This window comes from Ananas comosus, linkage group 23 (genome assembly GCF_001540865.1).
Source record: "Ananas comosus cultivar F153 linkage group 23, ASM154086v1, whole genome shotgun sequence".
Lineage (NCBI taxonomy): Eukaryota > Viridiplantae > Streptophyta > Magnoliopsida > Poales > Bromeliaceae > Ananas > Ananas comosus.
Window position 1 is genome coordinate 4,148,837 of NC_033643.1, and position 22,188 is coordinate 4,171,024.

The 22,188-nt window shown below is 38.8% G+C and overlaps 1 protein-coding gene across 2 annotated transcripts; it reads left to right on the plus strand.

Annotated features, from left to right (window-relative positions):
- Positions 12,341 to 22,188, plus strand: LOC109728093 (calreticulin-like). 2 transcript variants are annotated; one of them, XM_020258389.1, is made up of 14 exons: positions 12,341 to 12,539; positions 13,522 to 13,629; positions 13,724 to 13,916; positions 14,299 to 14,557; positions 14,655 to 14,711; positions 14,996 to 15,043; positions 20,279 to 20,365; positions 20,446 to 20,503; positions 20,603 to 20,670; positions 20,796 to 20,891; positions 20,987 to 21,034; positions 21,288 to 21,320; positions 21,414 to 21,512; positions 21,898 to 22,188. In XM_020258389.1, the coding sequence occupies exons 1-14, from the start codon at positions 12,416 to 12,418 to the stop codon at positions 21,907 to 21,909; spliced, it is 1,290 nt and encodes a 429-aa protein (XP_020113978.1). In that variant the 5' UTR covers positions 12,341 to 12,415; the 3' UTR covers positions 21,910 to 22,188. The 2 variants fall into 2 exon arrangements, with proteins under 2 accessions (XP_020113978.1, XP_020113979.1); XM_020258390.1 differs by having other exon boundaries at positions 12,342 to 12,539; positions 21,291 to 21,320.

Consider the following 22,188-nt stretch of genomic DNA (forward strand, 5'->3'; position numbering starts at 1 on the left):
ATTATGATCATCTAACTGAACCATTTATTATTTAAATTACTAACTGAAGAAAAGAAAATAACCAGGGTGATGACCACGAATGTAGCCTTGCTAGGACGTCCTCCCGTCGCGCCAAGAACTAACTCCTTGCCTTTGCCCGAGCCATCTGAAAAAATAGGGGGGGGGGGCGGGGGTTCCAGTGGATACAACAGAGTCACAAAGGCAAATCGTATTCACTGAAAAATAAAAAAAATAGAACAACAGGTATACAAGATACTTAAGTGAACAACAGTAGTAATAACAGAACAATAAATGAGCAAGGGATAAGGCTACAATATATGCCTCAAAGGTAAATGATCCAATATGATCCAATCAAACCTAATCCGATGCCGGCCATATTGGTCCGCAGACCTCAAGCGTTGCCTATCACAGAGCATACACTGACTTGATTCACGCATTCACTAACGACCTATTCGAATACGTACACTCCCTGATCGGTGGCCAAACCAACCGATGTCTAGAATACACAGTGCTGTGACTAAATTATGCTGATATACTCAATACGAAAATTGGTAGAAAATCGGTGCCTTGGTGAAGCCAGATACAAGGGCGTATAACGTCGAACCATGATCAACCAGATCGAAAGACACGACAAAAGAGTCGATGTGTTGCCTGGACCCAAGGTCCACAGATATACAATATATGCAAGCCTGCCCTACATGTCTAATAATAACTGTCACCATGCAACTAACACGATATAAATGAATGAACGATAAACAAAATCAACCAATATGTAGAGACTAAAGTACTGATATGCAAGTGCAATAGTAAGGGAGAGGAAGGTGAAACGATCTCACCGACTACCAGCTCGAAGCACCTACCTGTATCAGTGTCGCACCTGTTTCCAAACTGTATACGATCGTCAACCAGACCTACGGAGGGTCCATTGGGTCAGTATCCAACCCACTAATCCAAAATACACGACTAACGAGCCCCACACAATACCTCAGAATCGATTTCCTAAAATCGATCAGTGTAACTCGTCGGAAATCCCAAAAATCACACCGAGACTCCGCCAGGACCCACGAAGTGTCCCAGAACTCACCGACTAGTGCCACGAGTCACCCGCTGCTACACAACACCATAATAAGGGTGTCTTGGCAAGAAAGACGTATACTTACATCAAAACGATTATCGTCGGATAATCGTTCCGATCTGGGTTCCCGAAAGTGTCAATTTCGACACCGGAACCCACCGTCGCTCACCCGACGTCTCCGAACCCTCAAAACGACGTAAGTGATTAGCCAACTAGGCTCAACGACCATTATAATATGCTTGAACATTGTCGGAAGGAATCCGAATCGAAATCGTATTTCGTCGGTGAATTTCGCCGAAAAACGCACTCGAAATCGATATTCGATTTCCGCAAAGGTCTCGGACCTTGGACAATCAGTCCAGAGATCACCCACCACCCGCACATGCTGCCCACAGAAGCCACGAAGTGTACATTTGTACAAAAAGTCCCTACAATCACGTAAAATTACATTATTTTATGTGATTTATGAGGTTTTATGGCTCAACAGCACAAACTGAGGGCTTTCGAGGCAGGCTGAGACACATGTTGACTGGTCTCGACGTGCCGGAGGCCGTGCTCATTATCCGGAGCATAGCCGTCCACTGTGGAGAGCGCAGGAGCGACACAAAATTCAGTAAACTGCGCGCTGAGCCTAAACTGCGCTTAACTTGCAAACCTGAGGCTTGCTGACCCCAAAGGAGATAAGCATAATGATCGGCATTGATCAAGGATCATCGTGCTCACTTTCAAAAGCATCGGAGTGCCCTCGGGTCTCCGGAACAGTGACCCGAACCTGCAGTACTGCACAAAACAGCTTAATAAATGCTTACTGGCTGTGGGGAATTAGGGCATGGCCGGTGGTGGCAGGGCGGCGGGCATATCGACAGCATATGGGTGCGGCCGTGGGGTGGAGGCCGGGGCTCACGTTGGCCGGAGGCGGGAGGCGGCGGCGACGGCGGTGGAGCAACCCACGGCCGCACAGCTCGGGCTCGGGTTTAAGGAGCAGCGGCGGTCACGGCAACTGGCGGGGCACTCAGGGGCGACGGCGATAGGTCGCCAGAGGCAGAAGGGAGGCGGCGCGACTGGCCCTAGACGACGGCGGCGTGCGGAGAGGGAGAAGACTCAGCCTCTGCCAGAGCTGCTCCAGGATGGCCGCAGGCTGCCTGGGGCGGCAGAGGCAGCGGCATGTGGGGACGGCGGCAACCGGCGTGGGAGGTCGCCAGAGGTCGGGTTCGCTGCCAGAGGGGGGGCCCCGAGGGTGTGAATCCTCCTAGGTTGCTCTCGGACAGAGATGGTGAAGATTGGTGGTGGAGATAATAGAGGAGAGGAGGAAGCGACCAATTCCGGTGGCCGGCGACATACGCAGGCGGCCGGGGCACGTGCGGTTAGGACAGGGGGGGAAGAGAGGGAGGCGGCTGGAGGTTAGCTAAGCTAAGGTTAGGGTTTGCATGGTGCAAACCCTAGATGGCCTTATATACATGAAGCTTTATTTTGCACAAAAGTCCTCCAAAATTAAATATTTTAATCTGAGTCCTTCATAGCGCGAGTAAAACGCGCGAACACACCCCCATATTCGATTTCACACGAATCGGTACATAAAATGTAGGGTTTTTCGTAAAATTTCTATTTTCCCACGTATGACCCTTCCTCGATCCTCGCGCGATATCAGGAGATCCGTCCGTCAGATTTGCGAACGGACTGCACCAACGCGCTCTGCACGATAAACGTGGGATATAAACACCCGTTTATAAACCACGTTAAAATCACTTGATGTGGTAACACACATCAAGTAAGGAACTGCCCGCCATTAGCGTGAAAACGCTAATGGAAGAAGGGCAGACTAAAATCTATTTATCTTATAACTTCCCTTGGGAGAAATCCCCAATAAAATGTCTAAAACAACCCCTGGGAAAAAATCCCAATAAAGGTGAACCTGCCCGCCATTAGCCCTTTCAGGCTAATGGGATAACCAACATTCCATCCCTTGTCGGGACCCGAGATATTCCTAACAACAAACAGGTCGAACTTTTCTGTGATCACTATATGTAATTTAATAGGTATAAGACTGAAGAGGTATGGTACTCTAATAGATTGTCCCTGCTGTGACGGCTAGTTCAGTAGACAAAAAATGGGGGAATAATAAAAATCACATCACTTCGTTGTTCCACGTTCTTATCTTTGTTGGAATTCCGACTGCACTTTCAGCCTGCTACAGCTTGATTGCTTGCCATATTCATTCTCCTCACCAAACAGATAGTGGCTGAACGTGCCATAAGGAAGTTCACACTACGGGACTGAAACTGACAGTATTCTGTACTGCTGATACTGATAGCAATCTCGCATCCATAGAGGTGGTCTTCTTTAACCACGTAGTCTTATCCCCAGTAAAAGAATCCGTCAATCGAGCCGAAACTCGACCTATGAGTGTCAAGGGAGGATTCCCCACTTAGGGCAACCAAGCACGCCCGTACTAAAGGGGGATGGAAAGAAGAAGAGAGACCCCGAGACCTAGGTGGATGTAGCACAGCGCCTAGTTTTGGAAGGTAGGGAAAGGACCGCGGATGTGGGTGCCAGGAGAGTATTCTCAGGCTACGCCTTTCCCCAGTCAAGACCAGAGGCTCGGGCTCTAACTTGGGGAATCTTTCCCAGATTCACAGTTGTAGAAGCCAAGTGGGAATCCAGATCATTCGATTGAACTAATCGGAACTAGAGAGAGAGGCATTATTTTTTGAAAAAATCACCCTCCAGACAGAAAAAGACTCCTTTTTCTTTTTTTTTGAATAAAAATCACTGAATTCTATGTGAAATTCTGCGTCTCGCAAACATCTGTCCCCATCCGTTCCTCAAACAGCTGCACGTGTCGGATCTCATAGCCCAATTGGAAAAGGGGAGCGGGTCTGAGGAAAAAATCACGCCACATTCAAACTCACAATTTTTTTCACCTAGTTTGGTCGCAGATTCGCGACGAAACCCAACGTCTCTTTGATTAAACAAAACCACACACAAATAAATAACTTATACTCAATAATTGCCTCCAAGATCCTCCAATTAGTGAAAATGCGGCCAAAGTCCCTCCCAACTAGTCTTCTCTCATAGCAAGGTCCCTGCCCGAGGGTCCACACGCAAACGAAGCAACGAGAAGTTTTAAAAAGCAAAAACGGTAAGGAACAAAAGTCTACTTTGCAATAAAATCCAATTTTCTCGAAAATCGTGCGTCAAACCTAAAATCCGTCGACGCCATTGGGTCAACGATAGCGGACCATTGAAAATGAGCTATTGGATCATCATGAACGGAGTCCGATACGCGTAAGAAGTTATCTCTACTCATTGGCCTCTCTGAAAATCCGCGTTACTACTCACTTTAAGTGAAAAGTAAAGATCGCGTAAAATCTCCATCCTAGCTCGTTTTTTTTCTGAAACTTGACGAGTACTTTTGTAATTAAAATACACACAAAAACATTGTAAATAGAGAGTTTAGCTACATAGTCAAATTCTCAGTCCTTACAGAGTGACTACTACAAATTATATTTATAAAGAAATCTGTAAGCAGTATATATAGAAATCTACCTGCTGGCATGATAAACAAAACGAAATATAACAAAAAATGGCATGCTGTGACAGCTCAGTAAATACATCAGATGTTCAAATGCAACAATACGATTGCTTAGTGCTATTCGAAGAAGCAGTGACAATTTTTCATCAAGATCTCCTAAACTGCTTCTGTAGTATACTGAACCCTCGGTGCACCATACCGAACTTTAGTCAAAATTGACCGAAGTGTGGTAATGGACGATTTGGAGAGGTCCGTTATTGTTTCGAATGCTTCAGAATAGTTTAAACAAGTGCTAGGGACCTTGGAGAGCAAGCCTGAAATTTTCAAGTCATTTGGGCGTGTTTTGCTCTCAGGGTCCGGACCCTAGCTCCATGGTCCAGACGCCGAAAAACGCAAAATTTCAGAATTGACCAAAAATTAGTTTTGTGAAGGATTATGGTGTAATTGTGTTGGGGGAAGCCTTATATGAGGGTATTAAGTCATTTCCCCTCTCATTTCCCCTTCACACCTCCAACATGAGAGATTTCCCTTTCTCTCTCTAAACCTCTTTCTCTTTTCTAGGGTTTGCTCCAATAGTGGAGAAGTGGTGGAGAGAAGCTTGCTTGGAGGTGAAGCAACCTTCTTGTGCACCTTATCTTGGAGGAGTGTTTTGGTTTGAGGTAAGCTTCATGAGATTTGAGGGTTTTTGAGTTAGGGTTTGTGTAGAAACCTTAGAAATGAGATTAATTGAAAACGCTATATAATTCTAACCTTGATTATTGCATAAATCATGAGAGATTTGGATATTATGCTATATATGGGTTTCTAGGGTTTCAAAAGAGGGTTTTGTGATTGTATGGGTTTTGATCAAAATTGATCCTATGTTTCCGCAATTGAAGGTAAAACCGACACGGTGGATCGCTTAGATTGAGGTTTCGTTAAGCCGACGGAGGTCAATTTGGAGAAAATCTCGTTTTTGCTTCGTTTGTCGTAGTCGGTTGAAATCGACGACGATAAATTGCACAGCTTGGCTTACCCGCTTCGTGACGTCGACACAAGGTGGGGGGTGCTATCCGAATTAGCCGGATTTCATTCTATGTCTAAATTCTACATATTGATCATGTAGTATCATGCATTGTTATTATGTCAGAAACCTATGAGTTCTTGGTAAATTCATGCTTTAGTGTGAGGGATGATGATCCATGTTGCATGATACTTGTAGGTGTATTATTTGCATGATGTTGAGATAGACGTATATAGGTGTATACATGAGATGCTAGTGGACATATGCATGTAGATATGTTGTGAGAATATGCTAGATTCATGTGAACTAGATATGTGGACTTATGGCACTTGGACATGTGTATGTGGACATGTGAGAATATGCTAGATATGTGCATGAGATACTAGAGGACATATGCATGTGGTCGAGGGGTGTGAAAAAAGGCAACCTTATCCCAAGCTGTGACTGTGTACCCATAATCCTGCGGCCAGGGTTGAGACGTCACCCAATGCCAGGGCTATGGAGCTACTCTACTACTTGGGGTCAGGTGATCGATGCACTCACCACCTAGTGACCGGATTCATGAGGAACTAGATATGTAGCATATTTTCACTCATGAGAATTATAAACTTATGGCATTATAAAAATTGGAATGTGGGATTCCTTGAGGTCCTCGGGCAGGACGACTTGAGCAGTGTAGTGTCGTGGTGAGCAAATTAAGGAGCTCTAAGGATTGTTAACGCAACGAGCGACTACGGCCCGAGTGGGTCGAGAGCTGCTTGTGTTTGTGGTTAGTGCCCTAGTGTGACTAGGGGATGGTTGCGGTGGTCGTACCCGTAGTGGCGCGCTGTGTACTGTAAGGAAGCTGCGACAACGAGATCGCACTGTGAGAGAGTTTGAGAGGGAATCCTCTCGTAGGGTCAATTGTATTCTGTGTGTAGTTCGGAATGACAAGAACGAGGACAAGAACGAGACTTATGGACCTTACTCGCCCACCCTTGTTCTTCCTCTCGTCTTTCCTTTTTGCTTCTTTTTTCTTTGTTGTTCTGCTTCTACTATGTTAGTTTTCAGCTTCTTTCCCCTTGCGAGTCTTCTTCATTTTCTCTTTCCTCTTTGTTACTCTTTTTTTTTTTTTTTCTTTGTCGTTGTTCTTCTTCCTGCTGTTACTCGTCGTCTTGTTCACATATTTTTTTGTAGTTCTTTTACGTCTTACTCGTTTCTTTGTTTTTATCGTCTTATTATTTATAATTTATTTACTTTTTATTTCTTCACAATTTCTTACGTAATTAAAGAGCTTTTGCGTAGTTAGACACTAATAAGTTACACAATTTTATTACTAAGTAGTGCTTTCTTCTTCTTCTTGTATGTTCTTCTTTTCTCCTCGCTAGAGGAGAAAATTTGGTTTGACTAGTTTTCGGTTTAAACAATTCGGCTTGACCAAAATTTTCAATTTTTGGTTTTGGTTCGGGTGTCTAAATTAAAATCCGAATCGACCGAATTAACTGATTATGTCAAGATGCTTGAGTAGTAACCCCTTTTGTTATTATAATTCTTGGATCAAAATATTTAAAAAAGTGAAATAAAAACTTTCTATTAAGTCTAACAAAATTTTTGTTATTATTTTCTGTTAATTTTTTAGTATAAATTAAATTTGAATATAAATGGTTTGAATTTCTTAAACCAACAAATCTAAATGATTGGCTATATAATTCTTAAGGACCAATTTAGAAAGGCCCAAGCCCACTAAACCGTCCAAACCAAACCAAACCAAACCAAAAAAATTTTGATTTGTTTGGTTTTCAGTTTGGAGTAATGGTTTGGTTCGTTCGGGTCAGAAAACTATAAAATTGAAAATTTTGGTTCGGTCTACCACTCCACTAAAGACCAACCGAGCCGACCGAATGCTCTTCCCTACTTCGTCTCTTCTTCTTCTTCTTCAATCCTCTTTATTATAAAAAATTTGCAAATAGTGCAACACGCATTTAAATAGTACAAGATCAAGTCAAATAGTAAAACGTGTGTGATATATTGAAATAAATGGTACAATTCACTCTTAAATAGTGCAACAATGGTCGATATTTGTGACATACAAATTCAAAAAAAGGAAAATTTTTTTTGTCGTAACCAATAGGGGTGGCAATCTGGCTCGCTGTTCGTGAGCCAGCTCGTGTTCTGCTCGAAATGAGCTCGAGATCGANTGGTTTAGCTTGTTTAATAAACAAGCCGAACACGAGCTAGGGTCGTCTCGCTCGTGTTCGGCTCGATAATAGCTCGAATACATATATTTTATATTTATATATATAAATAAATAATTATATATGTATGTAATATAAAGTTTTATTATTTGATTTTTAGCCCAACTTAAATATAAAGTCCAACTCAATTATAAAATGGTTCATTTATATATAAAATTTCAACTATTAGATCAAAGTATAACGGGTAAGATCTTATAAATTTATTTTCTATATATATTTTTGCTATTTTCTAATTCTTTTTAAATTTTTATTTATAAGCCAACTCGTATTTGGCTCGTTAATAAACGAGCCAAACATGACCTGAATTTTTCAGCTCGATGAGCTAGCTTGTATTTGGCTTATTTATGAAACGAGCCGAACATGAGCCAACTCCAGCTTACTCGTGTTCGGCTCGTTGACACCCTAGTAACCAATTGTATTTGCTTTTCGAGAGAAAATAATGTTAACAGTTAGCGTGATGATGCAATAAAATATTTTCGAAAATTGTGAAAATTGATATTATTTTCATTGTGTACTGTTTGGATAAATTTGAAACAAAAATTGGGTAGAAAATTGGAGAAATAACTATGTACAACACAGACGACAAATGGTGTAGCATCTATCTAAATAGTACAATAATTATTGAAATAGCATAATGTACAAACCAAGCAATACAACGTGGTTACAAAATAGTGCAGTTTTTTTGCCAAATAGTGCAACTCACGATCAAGCAGTCTAACCCTGTGCGCCCTTGTTCTTCATCTCATCTTTCGCTTTCTTCTTCATCTTTGTTGTTCTACTTTTTCTTTCTTCGTCGTTTTCATGTTATTATTTTAGTCTTCCTTTTTTCTTTCTATTTGCAATTTTTCTTCTTTTCTTCTCTTCGTTCTTCTTCTTCTTCTCTTTCCTCTTTGTCAGGATACATTTAAGTAACAATGGACAATATATGTATACATGACTCATTAGTATCAAGAATTAAGGCTAACAATTTGTGCAGGTCATATCACCTTTTCGTTAGAATGCAACTCAAACCAGCAATTCTATTGGTCGTCCTCGCTGTTTGTTGTTCGTGTAAATTTAAAAAATAGCTAGGCCAATTTTATACAACACGGACGATAAATGATGTAATATTCCTCTAAATAGTGGAATACCTATTCAAATAATGTAATATTTCAATCAAGCAGTGCAATGTTGTTACAAAATGGTGCAACTTTGTAGCCAAATAGTGCAACTCATGTTTAAGTAGCTCAACCATGCTTGCTCTTGTTCTTCCCTAATTTTCGCTTTTTTATTTCTTTTTTTTTATTCCTCTCTGTTATTCTTCTTTTTTTTTTTCTTCGTCATTCTTCTTTTACTATGTTAGTCTTCTGTTTCTTTTTCTTTTTTCTTTGCAATTCTTCTGCTTTTCTCCTCGCCGTGCTTCTTCTTCTATGTTCTTTTTCTCCTTCCCCTCTTTCCACTTGGTTACTTTTGTTTTTTTTTTTTTCATTACAATTTTAGTATTAAGCAATGCGTTCTTCGTCTTAACCCATGTCATTATTCTTTTTCTTCTCTTTGTGGTTCTTCTTCTTTTCTCCTTATAATACTCCTTTTTCTTTTTCTTCGTTTTCATCTTTGTCATAAAAAAAATTGCAAATGGTGCAATGCATATTTTTAAATTATGTAAGATCATGCCAAATAGTGAAACATGCGTGATATATTGAAGCAAGTGGTGCGACTTATTCTTAAATTATGCAACATTGATTGATATTTGTAAAATACATATTCGAGAAAATAGAAAAAAACATTTGCCCTTAGCACTAGCACTTTCCGGGGTGCCCTATGCGACGGTAAAAGTCATGGTTTGCAGTGACGAAACAAGATTTGATGGCGAGACTGGGGACGAGGGAGTTGGTAATTAAGGAGACGGTGTGGGTGGGATGAGTGCTCGAGGCAAGTAAGGAGAGCATGATGGCGCGAGCGCGATGGAGGCAAATAAGGAAGGAGAGGAAGGGGAGAAGAGAGAAAAAAAAAAAATGAAAAAGAGAGAAGAATAAATCAATTTAGGGCAAAGTAGTGATCTCTGACTATAACTTGCATTTTGAACTACTCTTGCATCCTAAACAGACTGGAGCATTTAAGGAGAGTCTCGTCCCTGTGTACGAAAAAGTCCAAATAAGCTTTCAAAGCATAATAAATCTAAACAGAACCTACCAAGCATCATTAGAAAGCCGCCCCCAATTTCTGAATGAAGCGTGTGATCATTTTTTTAAAAAAATTAGACTAGATCTATAAAATCCAAAAGATAATCCACTATTACAAAAATGCACTCCTCGATGGTGTATATAAGTAAACAAAAGATTTATAGTTACTATGTTTTTATAACTGCTATATTTATAATTGTATATATCTTAGGGCGCGTTTAGTTACAGAGTATTTCGATATATGTAGGTATCTTAGATTTCTAAATAAGATTATTACTGATATTGCATTATCGTGTTTGGTTTAATACAGTAATGTAATACTGGATTGCAGTGTTTATATCATTACTATATTTGGTTCACTCTATAAAATTTAGTAATTTTGACAATAAAGTATAGCCTATTCCAAAATTGCTCTTAGTCATATTTGGCAAACTTTTTTTACTCTTTACAAATAACTTTTTTTTACTAAATTTCACTTAAGATAATTTAAATTTGTAAAATTTTAAATTTTAAATTTAAAATTTAAAATTTGAAAATTGAAATTTAAAGTTTAAAAATTTTAAATTTTAAATTTAAAAGTTGACAATTCAAAATTTTAAATTAAAATTTTAAAAATGATGCATTGAAAGAGTTTTGGGAGTTGGAGGGGTCAACTTGTAGTTTTGTATAACTTGCAATATTAGCCACTTTCAATAATCTAAGATACACACTACTCCTCTTGGTAATATTTTTGATGTAATCTTACACATTCTGTAATGCTATAATACTGAACAAATTACATACCAGATGAACCAAACACAGTAATCCTAACAAGATCACTAATAATCCTATCGGAATAATCCAAACCAAATGCACCCTTAAATTAGAGTTAAGCTGCAATACTATCAGTAGCAAACGGACTTTATTACCACCAATTTGTTTTCAATAATGGAGCCTCCAGATCGATGATCGGCACTGTTGAACATGATCTATACTACTTGAATTATTTACAAACGAAAATTCAAATCTTTTCGACATTATTGTCCTAATGATCAAATGGTTTCAAAATCTGTAATTTTAATGGACAATATGAGATGTTTTCTCGTTTAACGACGTAAAGATATTTAAATGAATTGAATTTTGATTAGAAAAGATTTTAAACTATTTTAAAATAAAATCTGTACTCTTGATCTTGATTACACGACTCCTATAATCACTTTTTAAAAGATATTCATTTTTAGCCGTTCACTTTTTTATTTACTTGATGGACAAGAGAACAATATCGAAAAGTATGAAATATGATTTCTAGATGTTTCAAGTGGTATAGATTATACTCAACGGTGTCGATTTCCGATTTGGAAACTCCATCATCGAAAATAAATGGGTAACGATAGAGCTCGTTTGCTAATAATAGCATTCCAGCTCAACTCTTTAAATTATACTATATTTATAATTATATCTAACTAAGTGTTCCCTAATAAGTGTAAGAAAAAATACAATTAATTCTTTGTTGATTTAAAAAAGAAAGCCAATAAATTTTCACGCCCTTTTACCCAATCATCAAATAAAAAATCCGTCCCACGGATTAATTAAAAAAAAAAATTCAAAAAGCGCCATATACTAACTGCCCATACACGTCGATCTGCACACGTGGCGTCCTCCCATTGGCCAGACCCTCACCAGTGGAGTATTATTAGTAACCCCGGGCGTAGCTGTATCAGCAGTACTAGATTCCCGTCACCGTCCTTACACTCACCCTACTCCACTTCTCGGCAAATTATTTGATTAGATGTTAGATGTAGTTACACATAAAATATAGTTGAAGATATATACAGTTAAAAATACAATAGTTATAAGTTATAACTATATGCATCATGTTTGGTTGGATATAATATAAAGCGCTGCAACTACAAATACTTTGTTTAGTTGTATGCAATTAGAAAATAATTTTTAAAATTTTATTATTTTGTATATATGAGGTGAGATTACCTTCAATATATAAAAAAAATTATTTTTTATTTAAAAAAATATTTAAAGAGGTAAGATTAACTTTGCTACAGGTGGAAGTGCGGCCAATTTGGGCGTAGTATCTCATCCTGTAATTTCTACTCTCACAATTAAAGTTAAATACATTAAACTAAATATCGAATTTGTATTTATATACAGCTATAACTGCCGTACACTTACAATAATATGTAACCAAATGGCCCTAAGATTGAGGCAACCTCACCAAACTTGCAACTCGGTAACTTCACTGTTAAAGTGACCACACCGCTAATTACCCCTTCTATATATATATATATATATATATATATATATATATATATATATATATATATATAGATATATATATATATCTCAGCTCCCCCTCCATTTCTCCTCAGTACTAGGAGCGGCGTAGAGAGAGAGAGAATTAGAGTAGTGGTAACAATGGCGACTACGACGAGGTGCCCTCGCCGTGGCGGCGCCGCCTCCGCCGCGTCGGTGGTGGCGGTGGCGCTCGCGATCGCCACCGTAGCCGCCGCCGAGGTCTACTTTGAGGAGCGATTCGGAGGTATTGATCGTCTCCTGCAATCTCCGATTCCTGTTGTTCCGGATCTCTTATTTTGATGCTTCATTTGGTGTGTTGGATGCGGCATTTGCTTCCGATCTAGGGTTTTATGGCCTCTTGATTCCGTTTATTGGCTCCTTGATCCGTTTTCTCTTGGATCAGTTTGCATGTGCTTCGATTTTTTGGAATTAATGCTAGTTACCTTATTCCTCGCTTATATGTCATTTTTTGCGGAATCGATCCTTAATCTCTTTACGTATTTTAGAAATTTAGATCGGAGAAATGGGGGCGATACTTCACAAGTATCGTGATCGCGCCTCATTTTTGCTTGTTTTTGTGATTATTTCATTGATATGTGTTAGGGTTTATGTCTAGGGTTTAGTATTTGTGCTCCTCAGTGCTCAATCACTACCGATTATATGGAGATGCGCTATGTGGTGTTGTTATGCGATAGGATTGGTTGGATCGCCTAATCACCTAGCTTTGTTTTTGTCTATAACTGTTGCTCTTTCATTCGGTGCTCAGCATGTGGGATCGTTCTTTCCTCGTGACTTTGTTGGTTGTTGCCTTGTCCCAGTGTCGACTTTAATGGCTTTTGTGAGTAGATGCTTCCATTTTCGTTTGAGATTGAATAAAAGTGCCTGTATGACCTCAATTCTGATTCTGCTTACAGCAGAAGTCACCTTAGTAGAGAGTTCGACAAACAGAAGAGTCTGGTGATTCTGCTGCATTGTGAATCAGAATAAGATTATGAGGTTAGAATAAGATTCTTAGGTCCAAAGCAGAAGCTTTACATAGGCGCTTTTACTTTAGAATCTGTTCCAGTGAATTTGGTACAATGCTTTTCTTTAAAGGCACTACCATACTCTACAACAGAGCCAGAAAGGGCCTAACCATTGTATGAAATGCATGGATGATTGTATTCTTTTGGCTTTTGGGTTGAAGGATATTATAATTTACGTTTTCTTTTTTCTTGTAATCTAAGATGGGTGGGAGAATCGGTGGGTTAAATCTGATTGGAAGAAAGATGAGAACCTGGCCGGTGAATGGAACTATACATCTGGCAAATGGAACGGGGATCCTGAGGATAAAGGTATTTATTTTCTTCCGCATCATCCTGTTGTTATTTAATTCATCTTAATTGGCCTGTTAATGTATGGTTTGTTCTTTTAATTCTCCACATGCAGGCATCCAGACCTCCGAAGATTATAGGTTCTATGCCATTTCTGCGGAGTTCCCTGAGTTTACTAACAAGGATAAGACCTTAGTTCTGCAGTTTTCTGTGAAACATGAGCAGAAATTAGACTGTGGAGGTGGCTATGTGAAGCTGCTTAGCGGTGAAGTTGATCAAAAGAAGTTTGGCGGTGACACTCCTTATAGGTAAGAAATCAAATTGGCCTTATCCCAATGATAGTGCATTTTAATAGACTTTTGATTTTACTGTGCTTGTCATTGCATTTGATTTCGATCCATTGGTCCTGTTAGAATATTTCATTAAAGAAAAGAATATCATGTTTGGTTACAAAATATTTTGTCAGAAATAGTTGAACGCGTTCAGATTTGACAGGGAGCTACTTTAAACAAATATATCATAAGAATAGATAGTGAAAATGAAAATTGTGAAAGTTTAGGTAGTCTTTTCATTATAATTGATAGTTCAATAGGCCTAGACAATTGAACTTTTTTTTTGCTCTCTTCTTAATCTTATATTTTTATTTTGTCATTGAGAATCTTACCAAGTGAACATTTTTCTGAATTGCAGTATCATGTTTGGACCTGATATTTGTGGGTACAGCACCAAAAAGGTCCATGCCATTCTTTCTCGTGATGGGAAGAACCATTTGATTAAAAAGGAAGTGCCGTGTGAGACCGATCAACTAACTCATGTCTATACATTCATTATCCGCCCTGATGCCACTTACAGCATTCTTATTGATAACGACGAGAAGAAATCAGGAAGCATCTATGATGATTGGGATATCCTTCCTCCGAAGAAAATAAAGGACCCGGAAGCCAAGAAAGTAAGAAATATATTCATCGTTTTTGCAACACCTCCTATCTGTCTGCTTAGTTGATATTGTTTTCTTTTTTTAACTACACAATTTCTCTTGTTTGCAGCCTGAAGATTGGGATGACAAGGAGTACATTCCTGATCCTGAGGATAAGAAGCCTGAGGTATTATAGCTTACTTTCTGTTAATTCATTAAAAGTTGAAACAAGAACTTGTGATGCTCTGGTCTCTGTTAAAAAGTGCTTAAACTCTTTTCCGTAGAAATGCTATCTTTTGACATAAATCTAGCCCAAATTTCATCCGAAAAATTTGCTATAATATCTCTAAGCAAGCAAAGTAGGTCAGGTGGGTCACTATTTTGTACCTTAATTGGACCTGAATTGACCAAATTGTATAAAGCAATTTCTGTTCTGGAACTTGACCTGACTTGTTTTAATGCTCTCTGCAGGGTTATGATGACATTCCCAAAGAAATTCCCGATCCTGATGCTAAGAAGGTAAAATAATAATAATAATAAGGAAAAACTTCAAAAACCCCCCTNTTGCTCGAGCTCGGCTCGAATTAATTTCAATCCAAGTTTGAGCTTAAATTTAAGCTCGAAATTAATTTCAAGCCGAATTTGATCCGAGATAAGCTCGCTCGAGCTCGGCTCGTTTCCACCCCTAAAACTACCCCCTATGTTTTTTTTTTTTTTTTAAATGTGATTAGTAGGCAACTTTATATTTTGTTAAAAATTACTTTTTCCAGCCGCTATAATTAGAACTAGCGTAAACTTCAAATACCCCTCTTGTGGTTTCACACTTTCTCACTTTAGTACTCTGTGGTTTAAAATGTATCAAGTTAGCTCTTGTGGTTTCGCAGTTTCTCACTTTAGTACCCTGTGGTTTAAAGTGTATCAAGTTAGCATCCTGTGGTTTTATTTTTCTCATTTTATTAAATTTTTTCATTAAATTAGTGACAAAGTTAAAATTAAATGGTACTAAAGTGAATTTTTGATAAACCTAGATAGGGTATCTGAAGTTTTTTGTATATAATTTAACGAAATATTAACGGGAAAAAATATCAGTGCTAAAGTTAAAACTAAAGGGTACTAAAGTAAATATTCGATAAACGTAGGTAGGGTATGTGAAATTTTTTATATGTAATTTAACGAAATATTAACAGAGGAGTCGACGAAAAGAGAAAAATAAAACCACAGGATACTAAATTGATGCACGTTAAACCGCAGGGTACTAAAATGAGAAAGTGCGAAATCACACGGTACTAAATTGATACACTTTAAACTACAGGGTACTAAAGTAGAAAAGTGTGACACCATAGGGATGGTATTTGAAAATTTTCCTTAGAACTAACTACAGCCAATTACAAGTATAGTTTCTACTGCTGCTGCTGATTTTGTCACTATTTTTGCACCCACATGTATTTAAAACTACGATACAATCGTAATTGTATATAATCAAACAAATCAGTGGGACTTGCTACTTTAAAATTTTTAAAAATTTTAAATTGACTTTTTATTTAGTTTTTAAAAATTTTAGTTTCTGAGCTCGGGGACGTTAATAGCCAGCAGGGCATTAAAATAATTGAAAACGGCTATTTAGCTCCTTTTATTCACTCTTTCTATTTATTTTCTCAAAAAACAAGGAAACACTCATCTAATTAAAGTAAGGGCTTTGTTTTTTTTTTTTTGCATTTGGCCCGGGAGAAAAATTATTTTTACAAATAATCCTATCAAATTTATAATTACAATTTTGGTCCTATCCCTACAACGCAGGCGCCATATAAGCGCCACACGAGTAAAGATGGAGATGCTGGAATAAGTGAAACACGGTAATTCATTCACAGTGTTTAAGAAAATATATGTATTGTGAAAAAATATAAATATTGAATAGAGAGAATATAAATATAGAATGCGGTGAACCATTTACTGTATTTGAACACGGTAAGCGGTGGAACATGGTGAGTGTGGTCCGCCGGTGTTCAACTGAACGCCCCTCCCTAGCCAGCTTGCGTGGCGCTGATGTGGCGTCTGCGTTACGAGAATAGAACTAAATTTATATTATAAATGTTGATAGACTTTTTTAAATATATACATATATATATATAATATATATATATATATATTATATATATATACTAGACTCCAGCTATGGTGCTGTAAAAGTACCCAGATGTTAGTGTTGTTAAATTTTTAACCGTATCTTTCCATTTGATCATTTTTAACCATTAGATATGCTATTCAAACCAACCACCCACTCAACCCTGACGGGCGCACATCATCCCTAAACCACACATCTTTTAATCTAAGGGCACGAAAATTTACATAGCACCAATGACTTGGTTTATTTTTAAAAGCATAGGAGTCAAATTCAATAAATTATATAGCCCTATATAATATTAATATTTAATTATATATATAATATAATCTATTATATAATATATTTTTTTTTTTTTTGAGAGCACGCAATGCAAAAAAAAAAAAAAAAGCCCTTTAAATTAATATATTATCTTGTTGTGTATACATGGTAGTTCACCTGGTCCGCCTATAAATGTCACAACGCAACCTCTTCACACCATCGTCCACACGCAATTCCCTGCTACTACCACATTACACCCGGTCTAAATCAAGTTCTCCACGCGGCGCAATCCTATTTGTTGAAACTCTTCAAAATTTTAATTTATTGTAAAATTTATATTTTTACAAATGAGGCATGCTTCCATGCAACACTTTATTAGATTTTAGCCATCATTATTATTACTTTTTAAATTAACGGCCGAGATACCATTTTGACTTTTTGAGAATCTACTATTAAACTACAGTATCCGCCATCCATAGAATAAAAAAAAAGGCTTTTTTTGCAAATAGCCCCTGGATAAATTTTTTTTAAAATTAGCCCTGTTAAAAATTTATTTACAAAAATGACCCTGACCCTGCCACGCAAGCGTCACATCAGCGCCACGCGGGAGGAGCTCGGGCCAGGTGTTTAAGTTGAACACGGTGAACCGTTCACCGTATTCAAATACGGTGAATGGTTCACCGTGTCCAAAATATTATACGCACCCAAGTCAGGGTGTGAATAATACATTGAACACGGTGATTGGTTCACCGTGTCTAAACACGGTGAATAGATCACCATGTCTAAACACGGTGATCCAATCACCGTGTCCATTCCAATACAAATACTCTGGACTTAGCCAAAAAATGGCGAAGTTGGGTATACGCACGGACTTAGCCATAAAATGGCTAAGTTGGGTATAAGCATTGGACACGGTGAATGGTCCATCGTGTCCAGACACGGTGAAAGGTCCACCGTGTCCAGACACGATGAATGGTTCACTGTGTTCTCTTTGAATACACCCCCCTCCCGAGCTATCTTCCTCTTCCCCCAAACTCTCTCTCTCTCTCTCTCTCTCTCTCTCTCTCTCTCTCTCTTTTTCCTCTTGCTCTCTCTCTTTGGCAGACGCCGACGCCGACGCCGCCATTTGTCGCCTTAGGTGTTTCCCCACACTCATTCTCTCTCTAGCCTAGAAGCCCCCACCTCTCTCTCTATCTCTCTGTGGCCCACCCCGCCGCCGGCGGCGACGCCGATGCCGCCCTTACCCGGCCGAGAACACCCCCCCACCTCTTTTGCTCTCTCTAACCTCTCTTTCTTCCTCTCACTCTCACTGTGCCCCCCCTTCCTCCCTCCCTCACAGTGAGAAGCCTTTGTGAGGCCTCTCACTGCCAACCCCGCACAGAGACCCTGTGAGGCCTCTCACTGTGCAACCCCCCCTCACAGAGTCCTCTCACTATGAATGGACCAATCGCTGTGCAACCCAAACTCACAAGTACACTTTGCAATGAGCCAATGACACAATTACACTAAATCCACAATTCACTTAGCATCAAACTCACAAGTACACTTTGCAATACACGTTTGTGCCTTCGGCTGTTCGATTACACTTTTAACTTGTCAAAACCTCACTACAACTCTTTAAAAGATGTAGGTTAGCTCGAATTACCCATCCCACTCTCGAACTTTGCAATATACCAAGTTCAAAGTACTACACCAATATATTATGAAAATACCGTAAGACAGATCCTGAGTTGGTAATATAAATATTGAATCTTTTAAACATTGAATTATCTAATTTTTATGTGCTTTCCTTTTAATTCTTAGAGCCTTTTCGTAGTAATCATATGTATTTTTCACAATAGTTCAATTTTGATAACACGAGTCAACATAGTCCAATTTTGATAACTAATCATATATATTTTTCACAATAGATTACATGGAGGCCTTATGACGACACAGTGTTAGAGACGCTCTCACCTTTTTGTCTGGCGGGGTCCCAGGTTTGGCGATCGAGGACTACCTTAGTTTGTTTCTACATTATTGAGCCCTATCATCCCGATCGTGTGCTTCGGCAGTTTGGGCTATTACAGCATATACCTGAAACAGTGCTTGTCATACCTCGCATCAATTCACGAGGCAGAGCAGATAAGGATTGGGCGGCATACCATGCTTTATACATTCAGCGTTGGAATGATAGATTGGTGGATATAGCAGAGGTGGCCCCTGAGACAGATTCAGATCCTATACGAGCTACTACTGTTTACATGCAGTGGTATTGGACGATCACCAGGAGGTGGATATCTACACCTGTACAGCGGCCACCCTTCGCGTATCAGCCACGTGGGCACGTCGAGAGAGTATTGGTATGATTGTAATATATAATATCTTTTTATATTTATTTTTATATATACAAGAAAGTTTCGTATAATCTTTTTGATGGTGCTTTTATTTCAGGTTGATATCGTGCAGAGATCACATTATGCGATCAGACGTGTCCTGCCAGATATTCCAGGAGGTGGAGTATTAGATGCTCTATCACATGTTGCCGATCAGATGGAAGCAGTTTTGGAGACTTTACCTACGCTTCCACACACTGTATCTCCACGACCGGCAGACTATGGTGGAGCATCAACGTCCGGCCATGCACCAGTATATAATCCACCGAGGCCATCATCACCGATAGAGGAACCACCTTATGTTTATGTTATGAACCCGGCACCAGCACCAGTATCACAGGATCCACCTCGAGCAGTTGATATTGTTTATTATAGGCGTCGACGACATATGCAGTCTACCCGTACAGATCAGCTATCCTCTTCAGCTCCTCCACGGCTAGACATACCACCGACAGATGCTACTGCTGTGATTGAGCCGGTTATTGAGGGTGCTGCTATCGAGCATCTGGACCAGTTGGAGATCTTAGAGCCTTTTGATGAGCATGGTATTGATCGTGGTCGCGGACGTGGTAGGCGACGTGGTCGAGTGAGTAGGAGGAGAACATGATATTATATTTCTATATTATTGTAAAACTTGCTTTAATTTTGGATATTCTGTTGNTCTGGAAAGTGATCTTCTCTTGTAATGTGGAGGAGATAAAGTGCAAAACCACAGGGTACTAACTTGATACACTTTAAACCACAGGGTACTAAAGTGATAAAGTGAGAAACCACATGGTACTAACTTGATACATTTTAAACCACAGGGTACTAAAGTGAAAAAAATTGAAACCACAAGGGGGGTTTTTGAAGTTTTCCCTAATAATAATAATAATAATAATAATCTGGAAAGTGATCTTCTCTTGTAATGTGGAGGAAATACTCTTTGCTATTGCTGGGTTCCCAGTTACTAACATTATCTGCTTTTATCTGCAATCTTCTATTGCTTGCTTGATGCAGCCTGAGGATTGGGACGATGAAGAGGATGGTGAATGGACGGCACCGACTATTCCAAACTCCGAATACAAGGGGCCGTGGAAGCAGAAGGTAAAGAATCACTTCCATTTTGTATCAAAAGCCTCTCAAATCGGAACTGCTGCTTATTTCTCTTTCTTTCTTTTCTTTAGAAAATTAAGAATCCTAACTACAAGGGCAAATGGAAGGCGCCATTGATCGACAACCCAGGTAAATATTATTAACAACCCTAGTTGTAAACTTTCTTTGGCGTTTTCCTATTTACAAAAAAAAAACGCATCTAAAGCTATATCTTACATATTTTTGCAGATTTCAAGGATGATCCCTACATCTATGCTTTCTCGAACTTGAAGTACATTGGCATCGAGTTGTGGCAGGTATGCTTTCTCGAACTTGAAATACATTGGCATTGAGTTGTCGCAGGTCTAGATGTCTTTCTATTACTCTTCGATCTTGTTCCGTGTATAACACATTTCTTACCTATATTATTTTTTTTTGCCAGGTTAAATCTGGAACCTTGTTTGATAACTTTTTGATCACCGACGACCCTGAGTATGCTAAGAAGTTTGCTGAGGAGACATGGGGCAAGCACAAGGATGTATGTCTTTTTAAGCTTTTTAATTGCTCTAGTAACTTAAAAACCAAATATAATATCTTGCAACATAACTTTGGGGCCTTTTTTGGATATGGCAGGCCGAGAAGGCTGCGTTTGATGAGGCCGAGAAGAAGAAAGACGAGGAGGTATACTCATTTTTCATCTAACAGTTCTTTTCTTTTTGTTGTCTCATTATATTGCATTTATTTGGAGTTGTTAATGCAAAATTTAGAGTTGCCACATAAAAATTCGAGTCAAAATTTCTGATTCATCTCCTAGTTATGGTTGTCATGTTAATATATTTATAAGTTTTCCGAGATCATATCGTTTATCGTTTATTGAGTAATAGAAAGATTCGATATTAATAGTCTTCCTGGTCTTCTTCCCTTTTATTATCAGCAGGAATCGAAGGATGCGGACTCTGATGTGGACGTAAGCTCCGAAGTCTCAACTCTTCTGGTTTATAACTTAGTAATTTTATTACATTTCTCAATTTCATTTATGAAAACAAAAATCATTTGACAGGATGATGAGGATGATGATGATGATGCGGATGGTGCCGATTCCGACTCTAAATTCGATGCGCAGGCTTCTTTAGAAGATGAGGTCGAGGCGACTCCTCATGTATGCTCAATCTCTAAAACCCTTACAAATTTTTCCGTTGCTTATCCTACAAAAATATTATGGTGAAATGTTTGAGTTGTTCCTGTACCATCCGGTATTGCTACTTGGTCCCCCAATCTTCGGCTTAAAAACTCTTGCGTCCCAAACTCGAACATATAGATTGCACTATAGCTCTCGACTATGAAAACGACCCTGACTTTTGCTGTAAACTGACCTTTTACCGGTGAAAGTTAAAATTAATTTTACTAGAGACACTAGATTGTTTTTTATAGTTTATAATTAGGCCGACAGTTGTGTTTTAATTCGAAAGTATACAGACCAGGCTGTGATATTTAACCCAAAAGTTTTTATTATTAACTCGATACTTTTGCCGCTGTGTTTACAGGACGAGCTTTAGACGAGCAGGACGGTGAAAAGCAAAAGCCCCGTGCCCAGCTCTCGCCCTATCCGATCGCGGTTCGCTTTTACCGTTATTTTATTAGTTGGTCTTAGTAGTTAGAAAGAGGGATTGATGATTTTTCACTAGTGATCTCTTTGTTGAGAAAACCAAAAAGAAACAAAGGGAACAGTTGAGGGATTCCATACAAACATGGCTGTTTTTTTAAAAAAAATTTTCTTTGTTTCTTTGCTTGTGTCTTTGAACTCGAATTTTTAGTTCACTTTTATATTTCTCCTT